The 23219-nt window shown below is 42.8% G+C and overlaps 2 protein-coding genes across 2 annotated transcripts in view; one reads left to right on the forward strand and one right to left on the reverse strand.

The window, feature by feature from the left end:
* ADCY10 (adenylate cyclase 10) overlaps positions 1-23219 on the reverse strand; it is a 230898-nt gene that overhangs the window by 200036 nt on the left and 7643 nt on the right. The window contains exon 3 of the mRNA XM_061584568.1: positions 519-623. Within this exon, the coding sequence (XP_061440552.1) occupies positions 519-623 (105 nt within the window). The remainder of the gene's footprint in view (positions 1-518; positions 624-23219) is intronic.
* LOC133375563 (leucine-rich repeat-containing protein 52-like) lies at positions 4852-10997 on the forward strand. Its single transcript, XM_061607318.1, has 2 exons — positions 4852-5491; positions 10741-10997. The coding sequence occupies exons 1-2, from the start codon at positions 4852-4854 to the stop codon at positions 10995-10997; spliced, it is 897 nt and encodes a 298-aa protein (XP_061463302.1).

The raw sequence follows: 23219 nt of genomic DNA on the forward strand, positions 1-23219 counted from the left end.
ATGCACTTGAAAAGGAATGTAAACAGGCAATAATTAGAGTTCAGAATAAAGATCATACCAGTGGAGACTTGTGAATAAATAGTGATTATAATATCAATAATTATTGTCCTGGGCGGGGCAGGATCTAAATCAAATAATAAATAAATAAATAATTCTCTGCAAAGCAAAACAAACTTGCTGTTCAGAAGCCAGCCACGCAATGCCACAACACTTTCACTGCCCCACTGACTGCTGCTTAAGTCCCTGCCATGTTTTAGTCCTTGCAGCTTCCCAGCACTACTTGAGTGCTAGGAGAATTGAATATCTCTGCAACAGAAACTCTACAACAAAGGACCAATAACTTTGCAGTTGTTGCACTATAAACTGTTTGTCTGGATAAACCTGCAGCCTGTCTTCCTGTAAAGAAAGAAAGTGCTCTATCAAAAAAGGATTTCTGAACAAGAGAGACAGTCAGAAAGAGAAGATCCATCACTTGGAAGCTCTTCTCGTAACAGGTCAAGGCTTGCTGCCATACTCACCCTCCACAATGTCGCCTACATAGTGATTAAGTGTTTGTGTTAGCTCATCAGCACCACGGTCCAGGTTGGTGGTCATGCTGAATTTTTCAGTCAGTGCTGTGAAACCTTTAAGACATATAAGCACTTGCATCAGTAAAACACAGCTTGGGACTGTGAATTATAGCTGACTTTATAAAAGTGGGAAAGGTAGGTGGGGGGTTGCACATTACTTTGGGACAGGATGTTTGATGGGCCTGATCTGCACTAGGGTTTTTGCATGGGTTGTGAGAGTGAGGGATGCATTGGGCCAGCTATTTCCTGCTGCTCTTAATCTATAGGGAGACAGTGATCTTCCTGCAAATTACTAGACTGAAGATAGGAATGCTGGTTTTCTTTGAATCCATGCTCAGAAACAAGTTTTGGGGGCTCATAAAAGTGTGAGAGGCCAGTTTTTAAGAAGATTTAAAATTCAAGTCAGAGAAGAATTCCTAGCTTTTCCTCCCTCCTGTCTCCATCAGCCCTCTCCTTCCCCAAAAGTGACCCCTACCAACTCCACCCCCTTTTCTTAGCTATGGTGGGAGACGTTTCTTTAACTTCTTTTGTGCAGAACTTGCAGAATTCATTCTGACATTATTTGAGATTTGGCAAAATGTGGAAATACTTGGCTAGAAGCTGAGCAGTGTGTAGAGAGATTGGTCTTCGTGAGGGGCAGAACAGGATGTATTAGTAGTAGAACTTGACTGAAGGGCATGAGTATATTTTGACCAATCCCTTTGAGGTTTGTCATGCATTTGATATGAACACTTGAAAAGCTCAATTTTTTTCAGGACAAAGATATGAAATCTCACAACTCTTTCTCTTTCCAAAAAGTGCCTTTAAAATCTACTCCCCTTCCCCAGCAGTGCTCATTGACCCTGAACTCCCTTTGCCTACCTGAAATGTCTACAAAGAGCAGCACACCGTCAAAGCTTTCAATGAAAGGTACTTCCTGAGAGAAATCACCATACACTATGAGGTCAGGGACATGGGCAGCTACTTTGCCAAGGTCTGAGATCTCAGTCTGGTTTTTGTCCTCATTCTTCATTATTGCTGACAGTTTGTGGAGGCACTGCCTCAGAATCACTAAAGAGAGGCATCTGGTATTCTGTCCTGGTGCCTCAGTACTATGGGGTAAGGGTTCCTTCCAACAATTGCTTAGACAGCATCTCTATTGTCAGGCATATGTCACAATGAAGTGATCGCAGGTTCTCCTCCAATAATAGTTACTGAAAGTTATACCACCTAGCAACAGTTGCTAGGCTAAACATACTCATTTTGTCAATGAATCCACTGAGTCAAAGGACGCTTCATGCCTCCCAAATGCGTGGCCTAAACCAATGTTCTCTGAAACTAGACCCTCCCTTGAATAATACCCTGCAAATTGGCAGCCCTTTTGCCCTTTTCTGTAAAAGAGAACATAAGCAGTAAATAACTTTAATAAAAATTGCTCACTACTTGAAGGGCAAATCTTAACAAACATACTTAAACAAGCTTAGCAGTCATTCCCCAATCTCAGGGAACTTTGGGAACTGCAGTTTTGGAGGGTGGTGCCCTCTAACAGAAAATGTCCACTGCCTGTTCCAGTTATAATTACTGTGATATTTGGTGGAAAGCCTTGACAGTTAAACTTATATAAAACCAATATAGACTCATGGTGTAGATATGTCCCAAGCAAAATAAGACCATAGCTTAAATGTCGGAATTGGGAATGGGTGAATCTGAGGTTCTCCTTTATTGGGCCCCATTAGAACCATTCTTTCAGTTTCTGTTACTATGCATAAGTTTTTGTCAGTTGCTTCCTCCAAGTTTGTCTTCTTCTCCCTTAAGATTCAGTTTAAAGCCAACTTTCAGGAAGGGTAGCCCATGGTCCCAGAATTTAAATGTCTTGCATTAGAACCACCTTCATAGCCAGTCGTTCACCTGGAGTATTTTTCTTTCCCTTTCTACTCCTCTTCTAAGTACTGGAAGGATGGATGAGAAAACTATCTGGGCCCCAAAGTCCTTGAGTTTCCTTCCTAGAGCTTCAAAGTCTGACGTCATTTCTTTGTAGCACCGCTTGGCAGTATCATTAGCTTCCACATGGATGAGAAGACAGGGATACGTATCAGAGGGCTTTTTGAGTGATGGCAATCCTTCGGTCACATCTCTAATCCATCCTCCAGGGTGCTTCTGCTTGACTGAGCTTCAGCCTCTTGCTCACTGTTGCACAGTGTCTCCTATAATTCTTCCTCTGCAGGCTGTCCTCCAGTTTCATCCTCAAGTGTCTGAAAGTGGTTCCATAGTTCCACCAGTACAGAGTGTCTTCTAGCTCTTTTGCTGCTGTCACTCTTTTCCAGTGAGTTTCCTCCCCTTTGTTGTTCCTCACCTCTCCACTCTCCACTTCTGCTTCAACATACAGTTGTTTTTCTACCTACTGTACTTCTTTGCTGTTGCTGTTCCAGCAGCATACAAGTTTTGTCTCACCAGCCTATTACAATTCTTTGAGAGCGTCAACATGGATATAGATAGAGGTTATCCAGTTAACACAGTGTACTTGGACTTTCAAAAAGCTTTTGATAAGGTACCTCACCAAAGACTTCTTAATAAGCTTAGCAGTCATGAAATAAGAGGAGAGGTCCTCTTGTGGATCAGGAATTGGTTAAATAGTATTAAGCAGAGACTAGGAATAAATGCACAGTTCTTTCAATGGAGGGGTGTAAAAAGTCCATTCCCCTAAGGATCAGTATTGGAACCTGTGCTTTTTAACTTGTTCATAAATGATTTAGAGTTAGGGTTAAGCAGCGAGGTGGCCAAGTTTGCTGATAATGCTAAATTGTTTAGGATTGTTAAAATGAGATTATGAAAAGTTCCAAAAGGACCTCTGAGTGAATGGGTGGTAAAATGGCAAATGCAATTTATTGTGAGCAAGTATAAAGTGATGCATGTTGGAGAAAAAAACCTTAACTTCACATATACATGTACACTCATGGGATCTGAACTGGCAGTAATTGACCAGGAATGACACCTTGGGGTTGTAGTGGATAGCTTGATGAAAATATTGACCATGTGCAACAGCTATGAAAAAAACAAATTCCATATTAGGGATCATTAATAAAGGAACTGAAAATAAAACTGCCAATATCATAATGTCAATATACAAATCTATGGTGCTACTGCATTTGGAATACTGAGTATAGTTCTGGTTGCCTCACCTCAAAAAGGATATTGTAGAGTAGGAAAATGTTCAGAAAAGGGCAACCAGAATGATCAAGGGGAGGGAGCAACTCCCTTACGAGGAAAGGTTGCCGCATTTGAGGCTTTTTGGTTTAAAGAAAAGACATTATAGAAGTTTACACCAGTATGCATGGCATGGAGAAAGTGAATAGATAAAAGTTTTTCTCCCTCTCTCATAACACTAGAACTCGTGGACATCCAGTGAAGCTGAATGCTGAAATATTCACGACCGATAAAGGAAGGTACTTTTTCATACAGCATGTGCTTAATCTATGGAACTCGCTCCCAAAGGAGGCAGTGATAGCCATCAACTTGGAAGACAAATTCATGGAGGATGGGCCTGTCCAAGGCTGCTAGCCACAATGGCTATGGTCTGCCTCCACAGTGAGGCAGTATGCTCCTGAGTTGTTGGAGGCTGCAGGAGAAGAGAATGCTCTTGCGCTCAGCTCCTGCTTACAGGTTTCAGACAGGCACCTGGTTGGCCACTGTGAGAACAGGATGCTGAACTAAATGGGCCACTGGCCTGATCCAGCAGACTCTTCTTATGTAATGTTGTTACTGAAATGATCCTCAGAATCTTTCCCCCAGGTCACTCCTGCCATTTGAGGTGAGGTAGCTGGTGACCTGAGAGAGTCCTTCTCAGTTGTGGCGCCCCATTATAGAACACCTTCCCCCAAACTGTCTAGCTGGTACCAACATACGCTTTTGCCACAGGGGAAAACTCCCCCCTCCCCAGTTTTAATCTGCACAGTCTTCCTGTTGACTCTGTTTTGAACTCATATAACTCAAAACATATTATAGGAGAGTGAGGTTCTTCTAAGAGTGTCCCTATAAAATACTGGGAGGGGGAAAGTAATAAAGGCAAAAAAGGGATGAACATTTGTTAGAATGCAGAATACATGACCTCAGGCAGACTTCCTTGTGTGCCACAACAGACAAATCATCACTCTAGATTTGTGGGCCAAACTGGTGATGTCATAAAGGTAACAGGTACCAACTGAGATGACATGGAGCTGTTCCAGCAGGAAGTGGTTCTCATTTACTGCTGAAGTTGGAAAGAAGGCAAACTATCTTCTTCATTTCAAGAAGAAAGGTATACAGTATGGGCCATCTCGTTCTGCCCTCTTTCCATAGTTCGACATCCTTGTGGATAGCTTTTTTAATAGGAATAAAATGGACACAAAGGGGCCTTAGTTGTCCACAAGAATGCACCTGTGAAAAGTGGCAAGTGAACTGCAGTGGGAAGATGTTAGACCAAGTTCCAACTGGAATTCCACTGATTACCAAGGAATTGATTCTGGCCAACAACAACCTCAGCAGCTTACCACTATTACAAATGAGCTATCTAAATGAGCTGGTCTATCTGGATTGTAGCCACAACCTGGTAGAAATGGGCTTAGATTTTACCTTTCCTGGTATAGTCAAGTTGACGTACTTGGACCTCAGTTTCAATAGACTCTCCTACATAACTTCCCACACTTTCTCACAATTGAATAAGCTGTTGCTGCTGAATCTCTCAAGCAACCCAATGATGTTGGATATTAAAGAGAAAGCCTTTGAAAGCAACTCCCTGCTGAGATACTTGGATATGAGTGACTGTGGTTTGACTTACATCAGTGCTGAATTATTCAGACATCTGCACAACCTTCATATTTTGGGTATAAAGGGTAACCCCTGGAATTGTGACTGCAACTTCTTGGAATTTTGCAATTGGATGAAGAAGGCTGATACTCTATATCCAAGTGAGCCCTTTCTGTGTGATGAATAATATCGCTTCCATTCTTCAGAGTTCTATGGAGTCATTTTTTCTATTTGCAGAGACTGGATTACCCCCTTGAGTCACTTCCATGTCTCTGGATATACACACTTGAATGAATCTTTTATAGGCTCCCCAACAAATTAATCAGTAACAAATTCCAGAATCTGGCTGGCAGCTATTGCCTTTGTTATACAGCCAGGCATGTACTAAATTATAAACTTTAATTTTAAAGTGGGAATTGTCTTCAATGCATTGATCAAAAGGAGATATTTGAACATATTAAATGGTAAAAAAAAAAATCATTTGCACAAGAAGGATTTACCTCTATACAGAGAAACAGGGTTAATGGGAGACATCCTGTGTCTGCAATAAGTAACAACAAAGACAGCTTCCAATAGTTACTAGAATAGTAATATCTATTGGATCTTCCCTTATTATATGCTCTATATAATAGGGCCATTTCACACATTATATTACGCTTGAAAATGTAATACGTGAATGACACAAATATGAGTTTAGAAATATATGTATCATTAGGCACACTTATTTATTTATTATTTGATTTATATCCCACCCTTCCTCCAAGCAGGAGCCCAGTGAAGAACACTTCCCCAAACAGTGAGAAGTTTCAGGGGCAGTGTTGACCCAAGTATGGTTCTTCCTGGAACGAGGGATCATTGGAGACTTAAGGCACTTCTGAAATATTTGCATTGTTAGTTACAAATATACTAGTTCGGCACTGGTGGAGGAGCAGCCTAGCTCTCCTACACACAGTAATTCCACTGCCCTGCATCTATGAGCCCCAAGAGAGATGACTCCAAAAGGCGCACACTGATTTTAAACAGTAGTTTTCTTTCACTGTAAATACTCTAGTTGCCAGATCAAAGTGTTTCCTAATGGACCTGGTCTGGAGGAGGGAATGGGTTGATCTGCCAATCAGTTGTGCATCTTTCAAGCTGAATTTAAAAAAAACGCACTCAAGCTACTCCCATCAGGATTTACAGTAAAAAGGGGCGAGGTTTGACTAGCATCATGTGCCACTGTTTTCAGAGAGAGGTAGAGAGACACACTGGAGCCAACAGAACAATAAGCATGCTTATACCCTTTCTACAATCCCTACCCCTAGCTTATCCACTCCCTCCCTGATTCACTTTCTCTTTTCAGAGCAGTTCAGACTGTATCGCAAAGAAATCTTCTAATGATAGTTTCAAGACAATCCCACAGTGATAGGCCTATTTACAGTAATCTTAAAGCAATGCACAGGAACTAAAGGTTAGAATTAAAAAATTTGTAATAATAACTCTTTCATTCAGGAAATAATTCTCAGGAGGGTGCAGATCTGGCTTGCATTACTAAGACCTGGATAGATGAGTTTGAAGGAGTTGATCTTTCCCAGTTGTGTCCACCTGAATTCTTGGTGCAGCATCAATAATAGATATGATGGCAGGAGATTGAGGAGGCAGTTGTGGTTTATATGAATTTCACCTTCTTTTCCAAGCTTTAAATTTCCAAGCTTCCAAAGTCCCAAATTTATTTGCTCCTAGTTCAGGGCAACTGGGAGAGAATAGGGATTCTGTTCATATTCCGACCATCCCATTGTTAAGATGGCATGCTGCAGTTAAAAACTAGCAAAGCAATGCAAACCTGGCCTCTGATGACAGAGTGCTGCAAACATCAGTCAGTGCTGATTTCCCTTTTCCACCCATCGAACATGCAGGTGGCGGGATCCCTGCTGACAGGAGCCAGTGAAAAGCCCTGGGATAGAGTGTTGTGAGAGGGGGAAGGGAGCAGGGTTGAGCCAGCTCAGGATACAAGCTTGGAGCAGGGCAGGCTCAGATCAAGACCATGCTGCTGTGCCGTGTTCTCCACTGCCTTGTCCCTCTCCCTCTCAGTAACCGGGAAGTCAGGAAAGCAATGAAGACCCACCAGCTGCTCCTTGGGTAAACCAAACGATAGCTTGCTGGGACTGTGCAGAAGTGCAAGCTCCCAGGGAAGACGTTGCAGCTGTTTTGCTTCTTCCTGCTACTTTTAGCTCAGCATGACATGGAAGCTATACTTGGGTTTGTTTTTCCTCGAGGTTTGACTTAGCGTGTTGTTTGAACCCAGGATCATGTTTAACCCCTCTCCTCCTTAGCCATGAACCGTAGCCAAGAACAAACCTTGGCTAAGGAGGAGAGCATTTAAATATAATCCTGGATTTAGATGACACATTAAACCAAACTTTGGCTTAGCTGCCACACCATGTTGAGCTAAAAGGACTGGAGAGGAGTAAAACAGCCATGAGGTCCTTTCCAGGAGCCAGCATGGTCATGTGGTCCTGGTAAGCCATAGTTTGGTTTACTGTGCCATGTAAACCAGGCTAGTGTATTTTTCACTCATCTCCTGTCATTTCTTCTCCCTTCTTTCACACTTAATTTGTTCCTTTATAAAAATGCCAGTTTCTTTCATCTCTCCTCCCTGCTGCTTTTACATTCACTTCTTCCTCCTATGCCACTTTTCCTTTCTTATCCCCATCCCCTCTATTCCCAGGTGTTTTTTAATTAACCTTTTATCTCTCTTTCTATTTCACTTCAATGTCCCCTCTCACTCTTCACCCTTCAAAGGCTTCCTGACTCGGCAGGAGATCAGGCAGGTAGGATTGGGGTATGGGAGCATGAAGCAGGAAGACACTTCTTTTCCTCTCCCTCAGTTCATCCATCCTTCCATTTCTCCTTTCCTTATACTTGGCTGGGCATTCCGTCTTCCTCTTCTCTCTTTTCCTCCCTTGCATGGTACAGCCTTGTTCTCTAACCAACTCTTACTCTTGTGTATGCTTATGAACTGTGCACATGGGAAGCTGCTGATGCCGCTGAGGAATGGGAGGGTGGCCTGAGGCCCACCTGAAAGAAAACTGAGGCCCACTGGTGATTCCAGCCCACAGTCTGAGAAACACTGCCACAGGGATTGAGACAAACAGTTAAGTGTTAAAAGTCCAATGGCCATCAGAAAATGATGAGAAATAAAGACACCTCACAAAGGAGGGAATTCCACAGTCTGGGCACCACTATTGAGAAGGCCCTGTCCTGTGTACATACCAGTCACACTTTAGCTGATGATGGGATGTGATGATGGGATGTGAAGTATCACTGAACACTAAAGTCAGGATCATTCAGACCATGGTATTCCCGATCTCTATCTATGGATGTGAAAGTTGGAAAGTGAAAAAAACAGATAAGAGAAAAATAAACTCATTTGAAATGTGATGTTGGGGGAGAGCTTTGTGCATACCATGGACTGCAAAAAAGACAAATAATTGGGTGTTAGAACAAATTAAACCAGAACTGTCACTAGAAGCTAAAATGATGAAACTGAGGTTATCATGAGAAGACAGGATTCACTAGAAAAGACAATAATGCTGGGAAAAACAGAAGGGAGTAGAAAAAGAGGAAGGCCAAACAAGAGATGGATTGATTCCATCAAGGAAGCCACAGACCTGAACTGACAAGATCTGAACAGGGTGGTTCATGACAGATGCTCTTGGAGGTCACTGATTCATAGGGTCGCCGTAAGTCGTAATCGACTTGAAGGCACATAACAACAACAAAGTACAATAATATATGCCTGCAGCATACAAAAGCATATTATTAAGCAGTTTCAGACCCTTATTTAGGCTCCAGATAGGAGCCTATAGGCACTATAAGGGGAACAGCTGGATTCCACATATCTCAATGAAACCTAATCCATTTGGCATTATATTGCTGTTAATAGGGTAACTTTTGCAAATGAACATCTACAAAATGTATCAGCCACAGCAGCATTGATATAATGCAACTTGTATGAAGTTAGGATTGCAGCCTAACCCCATTTACCTTGGAGTAAGCACCATAGAATTCAGTAGGACATTTCTGAGTAGACAGGATTAGGACTGCAGTAAAAAACACATTGCTTTGGCAAAAACTGTCTGATGAAACAAAGGATGAAAATGCATTCAAGATCATTATTTTAAATTTTTTGTTTGATTTCCTCTTTTTTTATTAATGTGTCTGAAACAGTATTTTGATGCAGTGAACTCAAGCACTGAGTTATAATGGTTATGCCAAAAAAAGATTACTAAGAAAGAAGAGATTATCATAGTGCTCAGGTAAACCCCAAGGTTTACAGAAGAAGAAGAAAAAATAGGGAGGAATAAGGGGAAAAACCCAACCCAGAGCAACCCAATGAGGACTGAGCATGCTCAGTGACCACAGAATGCTGAGTTTGGGAGACAGGGGGAAACTGCGAGGCAAGGATGAGATGAAATAGAGCAGGGATTGCCAACCTTTTTTAGGTCAATGGGCATATTTGGAAATTTGAGAAAGTGCCATGAGGACTAGTCACAAAACGCATGCCATGGGAGTACAGCATCACTCATATGGCTGCCTTGGGGGTGTACAGGAGAGGCCAAGCCAGTACAAACAGGAACTGAACAGGAAGAGGAAACAGCCTCTCATACATTGTGTTTTTTTAAACAGATATTTATAGAGACCTTTTTGTGGGTACTATAGGAAGTACTGGCAGGAGTGGCACATGTAGGTGCCATGTTAGCAACCCCTGAAACGGTGTCCTGAAAGAAAGTGTGGCCAGCTTGCTGAAACACTGAAGAGGACCACTTCACAGAGCAACATTTTGTTGCAGGTTCCATTTATTAGGTAATACACATTTGCTTAACACAATGTTTTACCATTAGATGTAGTTAATTTCTCTAAAAAAAACTCAATGACAACAAGCCAAGAATAAACCCTGGTTTGTTCTTGACTTGTTCTCACGGCTTATGAGAAACAAACTATGAGTGCTAGTTCTCACACAACACTACACCAGCACTCTGGTTCTTTCCTCCCACCAGTGCACCAAAGGACACAATTTGAACAGCATGCAGCAGCATATTTGCTTGTTCCCAGTAAGCTATAATATGTTTAACTCCGGTTTACCAATACATGTGAACCAAGCCATACTGAAAAATAATATATAATACTTTGAATCTAGCTCATGGGGGGGGGGCGTAAGAAAAGTGGGGGTTGTACATGATACTGTATATGGGGGGTCTGTTCTGGAGGATGAATTTCTGTCACAACTGGATGAACTAGACTAGGCCAGTGTTAGATAGAGGACCCTTGGCTGGCTTGTCTTTGATCTGTTAAATCCAATTATAGATATATCAGCCACTATTTAAAATGCTGACTGTAACCCCTCGTTTTGTTCTTCTCCCTTCTTCAGACTCTGAGGAAATCACTTGCAGCAAACCAGAACTTCTAAAGGGTCTAACAGTCCTTGAGGCAGAATCAAAGCTCCATTACCTATGCCTTGTGCATTTAGAAACAGAAGATTTCATATTCACGGCTCTGATTGCATTCTGCATCTTTTTTGGAGGAACTCTGGTGGCCTGGCTGGCTGGCATAAGCACAGTGATATATTATCACCCTGTAATGAAGGTGGATGATGAATCAGAGGACGAGGAGTACAGAATGATTTAGGCGTGCTGTTTTGAAGCTCTTGGAGTGTCAACATCTAATGAAGAAGGACTAAAAAATACAATCAGTTGGAAATACATGTTACTAATGGGCCAACAAACTGTATTTTATCCACTGCTTACTATGCGTAAAGTAAAAAATCCAATAAGCTTCATGGGAAGCTTAGTTTCCAGTTGGATCTGAACTCCAATAAGTTTCATGGGAGTATATTTGCAGCTGTTGGGGCCTTTTGTTTCATGGGAGTATATTTGCAGCTGTTGGGTACCCCTCCCAATTGAAGGCCATGCCCATTCCCACAGCCCTTTTCTTCTTTTGCACAAGCAGCCACCATCACTGGGATGAAGTGTTACAGCACCCTCTAATAGTTAGTCTCACCCCTACCTTGTCCTTAGGATTGTTTTCCCCTCCCTTTTTTATATCACTCCCCTCCTATCAATTAGAACCCTCCTTATTTCTCCCTCATTTGTTTATCCTTCCTTTTGATTAGAATCCTCCTTTTTGAGTTCTCCCTCATTTATGATCTCCCATTTTGGTTTCACCCCATCCTTTGGATTAGAATCTCTCTTTTTGATTTCTCCTTTTTTCATTGGAATCCCTTTTTACATTTCTCCTCATTTTTATAAGAACCCCCCTTTTTTATTTCACCCTCTCTTTTTGATGAGGGCCCCATCCCCCACCCACCTAGACATGTAGTGCTTGTGCATTAAATGAGAGATCCCTCATTGAATTCCCTCTGCGGTGTCCTCCTAAGCTCCTTCTGCAATGTCCAAGAGTTAAATTAGGAGAAGAGCAGGTTCTCTGACATCATCATCCCACTCACAGTATCACTGAACCCGCCTCCTGATATAGGAGATTGAAAAACACCCAGCTTGTGAAGCTATGGACTCTGCCATCTTTCTCAACTGCAGGTGTGTGGACCTTTCTGGGATTTCCATGGAGGAGTCTGTGGACTTGCCCCTACCCCTGCCCCCACTGGCAGATGATTACACAGGCATTGCAGATTTAGTTATGCACATGAACAGTGATATACAAACGAACAAGCATGCTCCTGAAATACAACTATTTTATGATCCTCAGATCACTCAGGTGAGATTTAGAGGCCCTGGGATTTATACCTTTTCTGTTGATGCAGCACACATAGTTGGAGTATTGCTGAATCAACCTGTTAAGAGAAAACTGCATACTGCTGGATAACATAGGGATATTTAATGTGCTGTACCGGACATGGATATTGTAAAACATCAGCTAATGAGAGATTTCTTCATACCCTTACTGCATGCATACCTGTGCGAGGGAACATTCATGTGGCTTCTCAATTCCTTTTGAGAAGCCACATTATGTGTTCCTGAGCACAATGACACAATCACTATTGAAATAAAGATGGATCAGCACAATTGTGTGTCATTCCTCGTAGGCAAGGTGGTGGTGATGAGGTTAACATATTCAGCCTCAAAAACAAGTATCCAATTTTTTTAAAAATGAAAAGATGATGGAGACCTTGAAGTCTACAAAGCTTGCTATAAGGCTGAGACGGGCCAAGGGCTCCCTGGCTTCTACAGGGATGGCTCGGGGTTAGGCAGCACATTCTCAAGATTTTTTTGAAATGCCACATCTCTTTTAAGGAGAGGTTTGGAATTTATTAAGCCGCATGTCAAAACTGCCATACAAAACATTGCAGGAGATATAGTGGAGCACATTATTTTAAAAAATGAACCCGCAGATGTACTAGCATGATGTACTTGAAAAGAGGGCCAGGAGTTAAACAGAAGGCCTCACAGCTATGCCTAGGACCCTCCTAAACATTTTAAAGTAATGAGCATGTGCCAACCCCCAAACCTTAGAAGCAATGATGATGAAGAAGAGCTGCAATAAAGATATATTTTTAAAAATGGCATTCATTCATTCGACACTCTGACCTTTTTTAATTATTGCTCACACAGACAAGCAACCTGAACAACATGCTGCTGAAAGCGGATGGCTTGGACATAGTTGGGGGCGAGAGAGTTACTTTAATCAACTACCCTACAGCCTCTCTTTTTAGCCAACTGGACATCACTACACCTACAGGGTCATGATAGAGCGGACTCTCCGTGATAGCAGTGACACCCCTGGCATGCAATTTTCAGGAGGCGGCTTCTATAAGGACACTGCAGGTAGTCTGAAGCAAATTATTCTAACAGAGGGTGGAAACCTTGCACAGAGAGTTGTTTCTTCAACAGAAATGCTGCTGAAAGGAGTAGATGTGAAAAATCAAGCTCAACCATAGCAAAGACACATTCTGTTTGATGAGCAGTGATGCCAATGAGGATTACAAAGTGGACATCTTAACCACCCCTCTCTTTGTGCAAAGGGTAAAAATAATACCAGGTATACAGTGAGGACATGGGGAGGCCCTGTTGACAGCCACCACCATATACCATATCAAGCATGTGGAGATGAAAGTATTTAGCATACCCACAAGAAGCCTAGTTTGCAATCAAGAAAATTTGTTTTTTGGGTCAACTGCCCAAACAACCTATAATAGGATTTGTCAACAATGTGGTATTCAGTGGTTACTATGTTAAAAACCCATTCATTTTCAAACACTACCATACTAATTTTATAGCATTGTATGTTAATGGGACTCAGATCCCTGTTTATGTTTCTTCAGCCTGATTACACCAGGAAGGGGGCAATTTCAAGAGGGAGAACATGCAATTGGTACAGGTGACAGGGAAAGACATCAGCCCCTTTTAATCAGCTGAAATGAATTCAGTAATGGTTATACCTTGTACACTTTTTTAACATTTTTATTATTTTCAACAGATACATTAAACACTGAACACTTAACAGTTATTTAACTGACAGTCGTACATAAATGCATTGTTTGATTAATTCCCCACTTACAGGATATACTAGTTCACCACGTTTTAACACATTTCATTCTACAGTGATACTTGTACATAGCCTTTCCATATGGTTATCTGAGTAAGGGGGGCATCTAACCTCAGGGAACTATTCATAAGAACATAAGAAGAGCCTGCTGGATCACGCCAGTGGCCCATCTAGTCCAGCATCCTGTTCTCACAGTGGCCAACCAGGTGCCTGGGGGAAGCCCGCAAGCAGGACCCGAGTGCAAGAACACTCTCCCCTCCTGAGGCTTCCGGCAACTGGTTTTCAGAAGCATGCTGCCTCTGACTAGGGTGGCACAGCACAGCCATCACGGCTAGTAGCCATTGATAGCCCTGTCCTCCATGAATTGGTCTAATCTTCTTTTAAAGCCATCCAAGCTGGTGGCCATTACTGCATCTTGTGGGAGCAAATTCCATAGTTTAACTATGCGCTGAGTAAAGAAGTACTTCCTTTTGTCTGTCCTGAATCTTCCAACATTCAGCTTCTTTGAATGTCCACGAGTTCTAGTATTATGAGAGAGGGAGAAGAACTTTTCTCTATCCACTTTCTCAATGCCATGCATAATTTTATACACTTCTATCATGTCTCCTCTCACCCGCCTTTTCTCTAAACTAAAAAGCCCCAAATGCTGCAACCTTTCCTTGTAAGGGAGTCGCTCCATCCCCTTGATCATTCTGGTTGCCCTCTTCTGAACCTTTTCCAACTCTAGAATATCCTTTTTGAGATGAGGCGACCAGAACGGTACACAGTATTCCAAATGCGGCCGCACCATAGATTTATACAACGGCATTATGATATCGGCTGTTTTATTTTCAATACCTTTCCTAATTATCGCTAGCATGGAATTTGCCTTTTTCACAGCTGCCGCACACTGGGGCGACATTTTCATCGTGCTGTCCACTACAACCCCGAGGTCTCTCTCCTGGTCGGTCACCGCCAGTTCAGACCCCATGAGCGTATATGTGAAATTAAGATTTTTTGCTCCAATATGCATAATTTTACACTTGTTTATATTGAATTGCATTTGCCATTTTTCTGCCCATTCACTCACTTTGGAGAGATCTTTTTGGAGCTCTTCACAATCCCTTTTTGTTTTAACAACCCTGAACAATTTAGTGTCGTCAGCAAACTTGGCCACTTCACTGCTCACTCCTAATTCTAGGTCATTAATGAACAAGTTGAAAAGTACAGGTCCCAATACCGATCCTTGAGGGACTCCACTTTCTACAGCCCTCCACTGGGAGAACTGTCCGTTTATTCCTACTCTCTGCTTTCTGCTTCTTAACCAATTCCTTATCCACAAGAGGACCTCTCCTCTTATTCCATGACTGCTAAGCTTCCTCAGAAACCTTTGGTGAGGTACCTTGTCAAACGCTTTTTGAAAGTCTAAGTACACTATGTCCACTGGATCACCTCTATCTATATGCTTGTTGACACTCTCAAAGAATTCTAATCGGTTACTGAGACAGGACTTTCCCTTGCAGAAGCCATGCTGGCTCTGCTTCAGCAAGGCTTGTTCTTCTATGTGCTTAGTTAATCTAGCTTTAATAATACTTTCTACCAGTTTTCCAGGGACAGAAGTTAAGCTAACTGGCCTGTAATTTCCAGGATCCCCTATGGATCCCTTTTTGAATATTGGCGTTACATTTGCCACTTTCCAGTCCTCAGGCACGGAGGAGGACCCGAGGGACAAGTTACATATTTTAGTTAGCAGATCAGCAATTTCACATTTCAGTTCTTTGAGAACTCTTGGGTGGATGCCATCCGAGCCTGGTGATTTGTCAGTTTTTATATTGTCCATTAAGCCTAGAACTTCCTCTCTCACCACTATTTGTCTCAGTTCCTCAGAATCCCTTCCTGCAAATGTTAGTTCAGGTTCAGGGATCTGCCCTGTATCTTCCACTGTGAAGACAGATGCAAAGAATTCATTTAACTTCTCTGCAATCTCCTTATCGTTCTTTAGTACGCCTTTGACTCCCTTATCATCCAAGGGTCCAATCGTCTCCCTAGATGGTCTCCTGCTTTGAATGTATTTATAGATTTTTTTGTTGTTGGTTTTTATGTTCTTAGCAATGTGCTCCTCACATTCTTTTTTAGCATCCCTTATTGTCTTCTTGCATTTCTTTTGCCAGAGTTTGTGTTCTTTTTTATTTTCTTCATTCGGACAAGACTTCCATTTTCTGAAGGAAGACTTTTTGCCTCTAAGAGCTTCCTTGACTTTGCTCGTTAACCATGCTGGCATCTTCTTGGCCCTGGCGGTACCTTTTCTGATCTGCGGTATGCACTCCAGTTGAGCTTCTAATATAGTGTTTTTAAACAACTTCCAAGCATTTTCGAGTGATGTCACCCTCTGGACTTTGTTTTTCAGCTTTCTTTTTACCAATCCCCTCATTTTTGTGAAGTTTCCTCTTTTGAAGTCAAATGTGACCGTGTTGGATCTTCTTGGCAATTGGCCATTTACATGTATGTTTAATTTAATAGCACTGTGGTCACTGCTCCCAATCGGTTCAACAACACTTACATCTCGCACCAGGTCCCAGTCCCCACTGAGGATTAAGTCTAGGGTTGCCGTCCCTCTGGTCGGTTCCATGACCAACTGGTCTACGGAATAGTCATTTAGAATATCTAGAAACTTTGCTTCTTTGTCATGACTGGAACACATATGCGCCCAGTCTATGTCTGGGTAGTTGAAGTGACCCATTACTACCACATTTTCTAGTTTGGATGCTTCCTCAATTTCATATCTCATCTCAAGGTCTCCCTGAGCATTTTGATCAGGGGGACGATAGATCGTTCCCAGTATTAAGTCCCTCCTGGGGCATGGTATCACCACCCACAACGATTCTGTGGAGGAGTCTGCCTCTTTTGGGGTTTCGAGCTTGCTGGATTCAATGCCTTCTTTCACATATAGAGCAACTCCGCCACCAATACGTCCTTCCCTGTCCTTCCGATATAGTTTATATCCAGGGATAACCGTATTCCACTGGTTTTCTCCATTCCACCAGGTCTCTGTTATGCTCACTATATCAATGCTCTCCTCTAACACCAAGCACTCCAGTTCTCCCATCTTGGTTCGGAGGCTCCTAGCATTAGCGTACAGGCACTTGTAAGCAGTGTCTCTCTTCAAGTGTCTTTGGCACTTGTGGTTTGGCCTGTGGTAATTTTGCTCTTCTGAATTTATATCCTGTGCCCCTGCTCTCACAATGCCTACTTCTAGGCCTACCCCTTTTAAAATTTCATCATTTCTTTGGTTTTTATCCCAGGGGGGAGGTTTATTCCGAACCGGACCTTTCTCAGCTCCTGTCGGGTTTCCCCCCTCAGTCAGTTTAAAAGCTGCTCTGCTACCTTTTTAATTTTAAGTGCCAGCAGGCTGGTTCCATTCTGGTTCAAGTGGAGCCCGTCCCTTTTGTACAGGCCCGGCTTGTCCCAAAATGTTCCCCAGTGCCTAACAAATCTAAACCCTTCCACCCAACACCATCGTCTCATCCACGCATTGGGACTGCAAAGCTGGGCCTGTCTGGCTGGTCCTGCGCGTGGAACCGGTAGCATTTCAGAGAAAGCCACCTTGGAGGTCCTGGCTTTCAGCATCCTACCTAGCAACCTAAATTTTGCTTCCAGGACCTCACAGCTGCATTTCCCCATGTCGTTGGTGCCAACGTGCACCACGACCACTGACTCCTCCCCAGCACTGTCTACCAAACTATCTAAACGACGGGCGATATCCGCAACCTTCGCACCAGGCAGGCAAAACACCTTGCGGTCTACACACCCATCACACACCCCACTGTCTATGTTCCTAATGATCGAATCACCCACTACAAGGATCCCTCCACCCCCTGGAGATATATCCTCGGCACGAGAGGATGGCTGCTCATCCCCCAAGGAATGGGTCCCTTCTAAGGGATCGTTTCCCTCTTCCTCAGCTGGATGCTCTCCTTCCCCGAGACCATCGTTCTCCATGATAGCAGGAGAGCTATCATCGTTGGAGTGGGACACAGCTATAACGTCCCTGAAGTCCTCCTCCACACACCTCTCTGCCTCTCTCAGCTTTTCCAGGTCTGCCACCTTGGCCTCAAGGAAATGAAGTCCTTCCCGGAGAGCCAGGAGCTCATTGCACCGAGAGCACACCCACGACTGCTGTCCAACAGGCAGATAGTCATACATGCTGCAGGCTGTGCAAAACACTGGAAAGCCCACACACGCCTGCTGGCTTCTTACCTGCATAGTTTTGTTTGAGGTTTATTACGTCAATGGGTTGGGGACCGCGGGTTAGTTGAGGTCAGGGAACAGACAGGCAGAGTGGGGGGCCCTGGCCTCCTCGCCCTGCTGCCGAACTCGCTCTGCTGCTTAACTCGCCTTGACGCTTCGTCAGCTGGGGCTCCCTCTAGCTCGTGGAGCAGGCTATAGCTGACGAAGGGGAACCATACTATATCAAAATGATAGTTTTCTGCTTCCCCTCTAAGAACTTTACGGTGTTGGGTCAGTCGTTCAGACAGTGCTCTTTCCCAAATTGCTTTCCACCATTCTGCTATAGCAGGGCAATTTGAAGACTTCCAGTGCCTCGCTATAATCAACCTGGCTGCAGCTAATAAGAATGAGACTAGGTCCTTGTGGCTTAGTTTAGGATTTTGATCACTTTCCAGCATTAGTAGTGCTAAGCCTGTCTCAGGAATAAGGCATTGTTTCATTACTGCAGATAATTATTCACATATTTTTATCCAAAATTGTTTCATCACACTACAATCCCACCACATATGTGGAAAGGATCCCCTTTCCCCACAACCTCACCAACATGTAGGATTTAGTTATCCTAGATAGTTGGACTGGAGTCCAGTGCCACCTATGTACTGTTTTAATTGATGCCTCCTGAATCTTAGCAGAGATTGTTTTAAATGGGGGTTTGGTCCATATTGCATCCCATCGACTTTCATCTATACTAGTTCCCAATTCCTCTTCCCAAATTGCTCACAAACCTTGGATATTCCTCATGTTTTTCATCCATGAGCATTGTATAGAGTTTAAATGCTACCCTTTCTGATGTGTGGGATTGGAGCATATGATGGGGAATTTTATATATACAGACATGTATGGCTAATGGGGAACTCAATACACATAACCAATAAGCAAAGACATTCTTTTATAAAGGTATAAAGCTATAAAGGTTCATAACATTTTAAGTTTAGTAGGAAGCCAGATCTTTGTCTTCTTGCAGCTGTCTCCCTGACTATGCTGGCCGTTTGGAACTACTTGTACTCAAAACAATTGATAACACTGTGCTGAATATCTTGGTACCTCTAAGACGTAGAAAGAATTGCAGAACAGCTAAAATGCTTAGCTCATTAATTGAGACGCTTAGCTCACTGTAAAAATGTACTTTCATGTGAAGTACTGAACATTGCCAAATTCATTAGAACACCAAATTCACTAGAACACGATGCAGAGAAGTACAGTACCTATGCAATGCCTATGCAAAATGCCTGTGTAATACTATCATGTCTATGTCATTCTGATGTGTTAAATCCTGATTGGTAGATGCTAAAGTCTTTGTCCTGAAATGTATAAAAACCCCAGGCAAACAGTGCCAAGTTGCAGTTCTCCACTCACTAGGAGGGAGACTGACCAAGTGTACACTTGTCATCCAATAAAGGCCTACCTTTTTGCTCCAAGCCTGTGTCTTCAATTTTACTTAAAGGACCCCCAGCAAAGAACCCACAGGGAGAAATACAAAATTCTCCAACGCATAAAGCCTCAAACATTGTTAAAGATCATAGCCTGTCTCCTTTTTTAAATAATTTAGACGCAAAAGAATGAATTTGTAGGATTTGAAACCAAGTGGCTTTAACTTCTTGCAGTGCTTTGGTCAACTCTTGACCTGTAATGGCATGACACTATGATATCCTTAATACAATATATTCCTTTGGCTTTCCCTGCTTTGAATTGGCTATACTTATCTTCGTGACAAAAACCGGGGTGATCTAATATGGGGGTAAGTGGGGATGTTTCTGGGGCTAGTTTTTTCATGCCATCTCTTCCAAACTGACAAAGTCACCTTAAGTAATGGTTTGGTTATTTTGCGAATACTCGCCCATGTGAGCTTCAGAAAAGGTATGGCTTTAATGGCCGGAAAAGATGGGGTGAGTTCCAGTCGTGCCCACAGGATTGATTCTGACCCTCGTATAATGCATAGAAGCTGCTTTAATTGAAAAGCTTCACAATACAATTTAAAATTTGGCATGCCAAGACCTCCTTTCATACAAGGTCTATATAACGTGTTGTGTGTCAGCCTACTTCACTTACCTTTGTGCACAAACTTGTTTAACAGTTTCTGCCATTTAGATAGGTATTTTGGCAAGGGCCATAAGAACATAAGAAGAGCCTGTTGGATCAGGCCAGTGGCCCATCTAGTCCAGCGTCCTGTTCTCACAGTGGCCAACCAGGTGCCTGGGGGAAGCCCGCAAGCAGGACCCGAGTGCAAGAACACTCTCCCCTCCTGAGGCTTCTGGCAACTGGTTTTCAGAAGCATGCTGCCTCTGACTAGGGTGGCACAGCACAGCCATCATGGCTAGTAGCCATTGATAGTCCTGTCCTCTATGAATTTGTCTAATCTTCTTTTAAAGCCATCCAAGCTGGTGGCCATTACTGCAACTTGTGGGAGCAAATTCCATAGTTTAAATATGCGCTGAGTAAAGAAGTACTTCCTTTTGTCTGTCCTGAATCTTCCAACATTCAGCTTCTTTGAATGTCCACGAGTTCTAGTATTATGAGAGAGGGAGAAGAACTTTTCTCTATCCACTTTCTCAATGCCATGCATAATTTTATACACTTCTATCATGTCTCCTCTCACCCGCCTTTTCTCTAAACTAAAAAGCCCCAAATGCTGCAACCTTTCCTTGTAAGGGAGTTGCTCCATCCCCTTGATCATTCTGGTTGCCCTCTTCTGAACCTTTTCCAACTCTAGAATATCCTTTTTGAGATGAGGCAACCAGAACTGTACACAGTATTCCAAATGCGGCCGCACCATAGATTTATACAACGGCATTATGATATCGGCTGTTTTATTTTCAATACCTTTCCTAATTATCGCTAGCATGGAATTTGCCTTTTTCACAGCTGCTGCACACTGGGTCGACATTTTCATCGTGCTGTCCACTACAACCCCGAGGTCTCTCTCCTGGTCAGTCACCGCCAGTTCCGACCCCATGAGCGTATATGTGAAATTCAGATTTTTTGCTCCAATATGCATAATTTTACACTTGTTTATATTGAATTGCATTTGCCATTTTTCTGCCCATTCACTCACTTTGGAGAGGTCTTTTTGGAGCTCTTTGCAATCCCTTTTTGTTTTAACAACCCTGAACAATTTAGTGTCGTCAGCAAACTTGGCCACTTCACTGCTCACTCCTAATTCTAGGTCATTAATGAACAAGTTGAAAAGTACAGGTCCCAATACCGATCCTTGAGGGACTCCACTTTCTACAGCCCTCCATTGGGAGAACTGTCCGTTTATTCCTACTCTCTGCTTCTTAGCCAATTCCTTATCCATAAGAGGACCTCTCCTCTTATTCCATGACTGCTAAGCTTCCTCAGAAACCTTTGGTGAGGTACCTTGTCAAACGCTTTTTGAAAGTCTAAGTACACTATGTCCACTGGATCACCTCTATCTATATGCTTGTTGACACTCTCAAAGAATTCTAATCGGTTACTGAGACAGGACTTTCCCTTGCAGAAGCCATGCTGGCTCTGCTTCAGCAAGGCTTGTTCTTCTATGTGCTTAGTTAATCTAGCTTTAATAATACTTTCTACCAGTTTTCCAGGGACAGAAGTTAAGCTAACTAGCCTGTAATTTCCGGGATCCCCTATGGATCCCTTTTTGAATATTGGCGTTACATTTGCCACTTTCCAGTCCTCAGGCACGGAGGAGGACCCGAGGGACAAGTTACATATTTTAGTTAGCAGATCAGCAATTTCACGTTTCAGTTCTTTGAGAACTCTTGGGTGGATGCCATCCGAGCCTGGTGATTTGTCAGTTTTTATATTGTCCATTAAGCCTAGAACTTCCTCTCTCGTTACCACTATTTGTCTCAGTTCCTCAGAATCCCTTCCTGCAAATGTTAGTTCAGGTTCAGGGATCTGCCCTGTATCTTCCACTGTGAAGACAGATGCAAAGAATTCATTTAACTTCTCTGCAATCTCCTTATCGTTCTTTAGTACGCCTTTGACTCCCTTATCATCCAAGGGTCCAATCGCCTCCCTAGATGGTCTCCTGCTTTGAATGTATTTATAGAATTTTTTGTTGTTGGTTTTTATGTTCTTAGCAATGTGCTCCTCAAATTCTTTTTTAACATCCCTTATTGTCTTCTTGCATTTCTTTTGCCAGAGTTTGTGTTCTTTTTTATTTTCTTCATTCGGACAAGACTTCCATTTTCTGAAGGAAGACTTTTTGCCTCTAAGAGCTTCCTTGACTTTGCTCGTTAACCATGCTGGCATCTTCTTGGCCCTGGCGGTACCTTTTCTGATCTGCGGTATGCACTCCAGTTGAGCTTCTAATATAGTGTTTATAAACAACTTCCAAGCATTTTCGAGTGATGTCACCCTCTGGACTTTGTTTTTCAGCTTTCTTTTTACCAATCCCCTCATTTTTGTGAAGTTTCCTCTTTTGAAGTCAAATGTGACTGTGTTGGATTTTCTTGGCAATTGGCCATTTACATGTATGTTTAAGTTAATAGCACTGTGGTCACTGCTCCCAATCGGTTCAACAACACTTACATCTCACACCAGGTCCCGGTCCCCACTGAGGATTAAGTCTAGGGTTGCCGTCCCTCTGGTCGGTTCCATGACCAACTGGTCTACGGAATAGTCATTTACAATATCTAGAAATTTTGCTTCTTTGTCATGACTGGAACACATATGCGACCAGTCTATGTCTGGGTAGTTGAAGTCACCCATTACTACCACATTTCCTAGTCTGGATGCTTCCTCAATTTCATATCTCATCTCAAGGTCTCCCTGAGCATTTTGATCAGGGGGACGATAGATCGTTCCCAGTATTAAATCCCTCCTGGGGCATGGTATCATCACCCACAACGATTCTGTGGAGGAGTCCGCCTCTTTCGGGGTTTCAAGCTTGCTGGATTCAATGCCTTCTTTCACGTATAGAGCGACTCCGCCACCAATACGTCCTTCCCTGTCCTTCCGATATAGTTTATATCCAGGGATAACCGTATCCCACTGGTTTTCTCCATTCCACCAGGTCTCCATTATGCTCACTATATCAATGCTCTCCTCTAACACCAAGCACTCCAGTTCTCCCATCTTGGTTCGGAGGCTCCTAGC

This window comes from Rhineura floridana, chromosome 1 (assembly GCF_030035675.1).
Source record: "Rhineura floridana isolate rRhiFlo1 chromosome 1, rRhiFlo1.hap2, whole genome shotgun sequence".
NCBI lineage: Eukaryota > Metazoa > Chordata > Lepidosauria > Squamata > Rhineuridae > Rhineura > Rhineura floridana.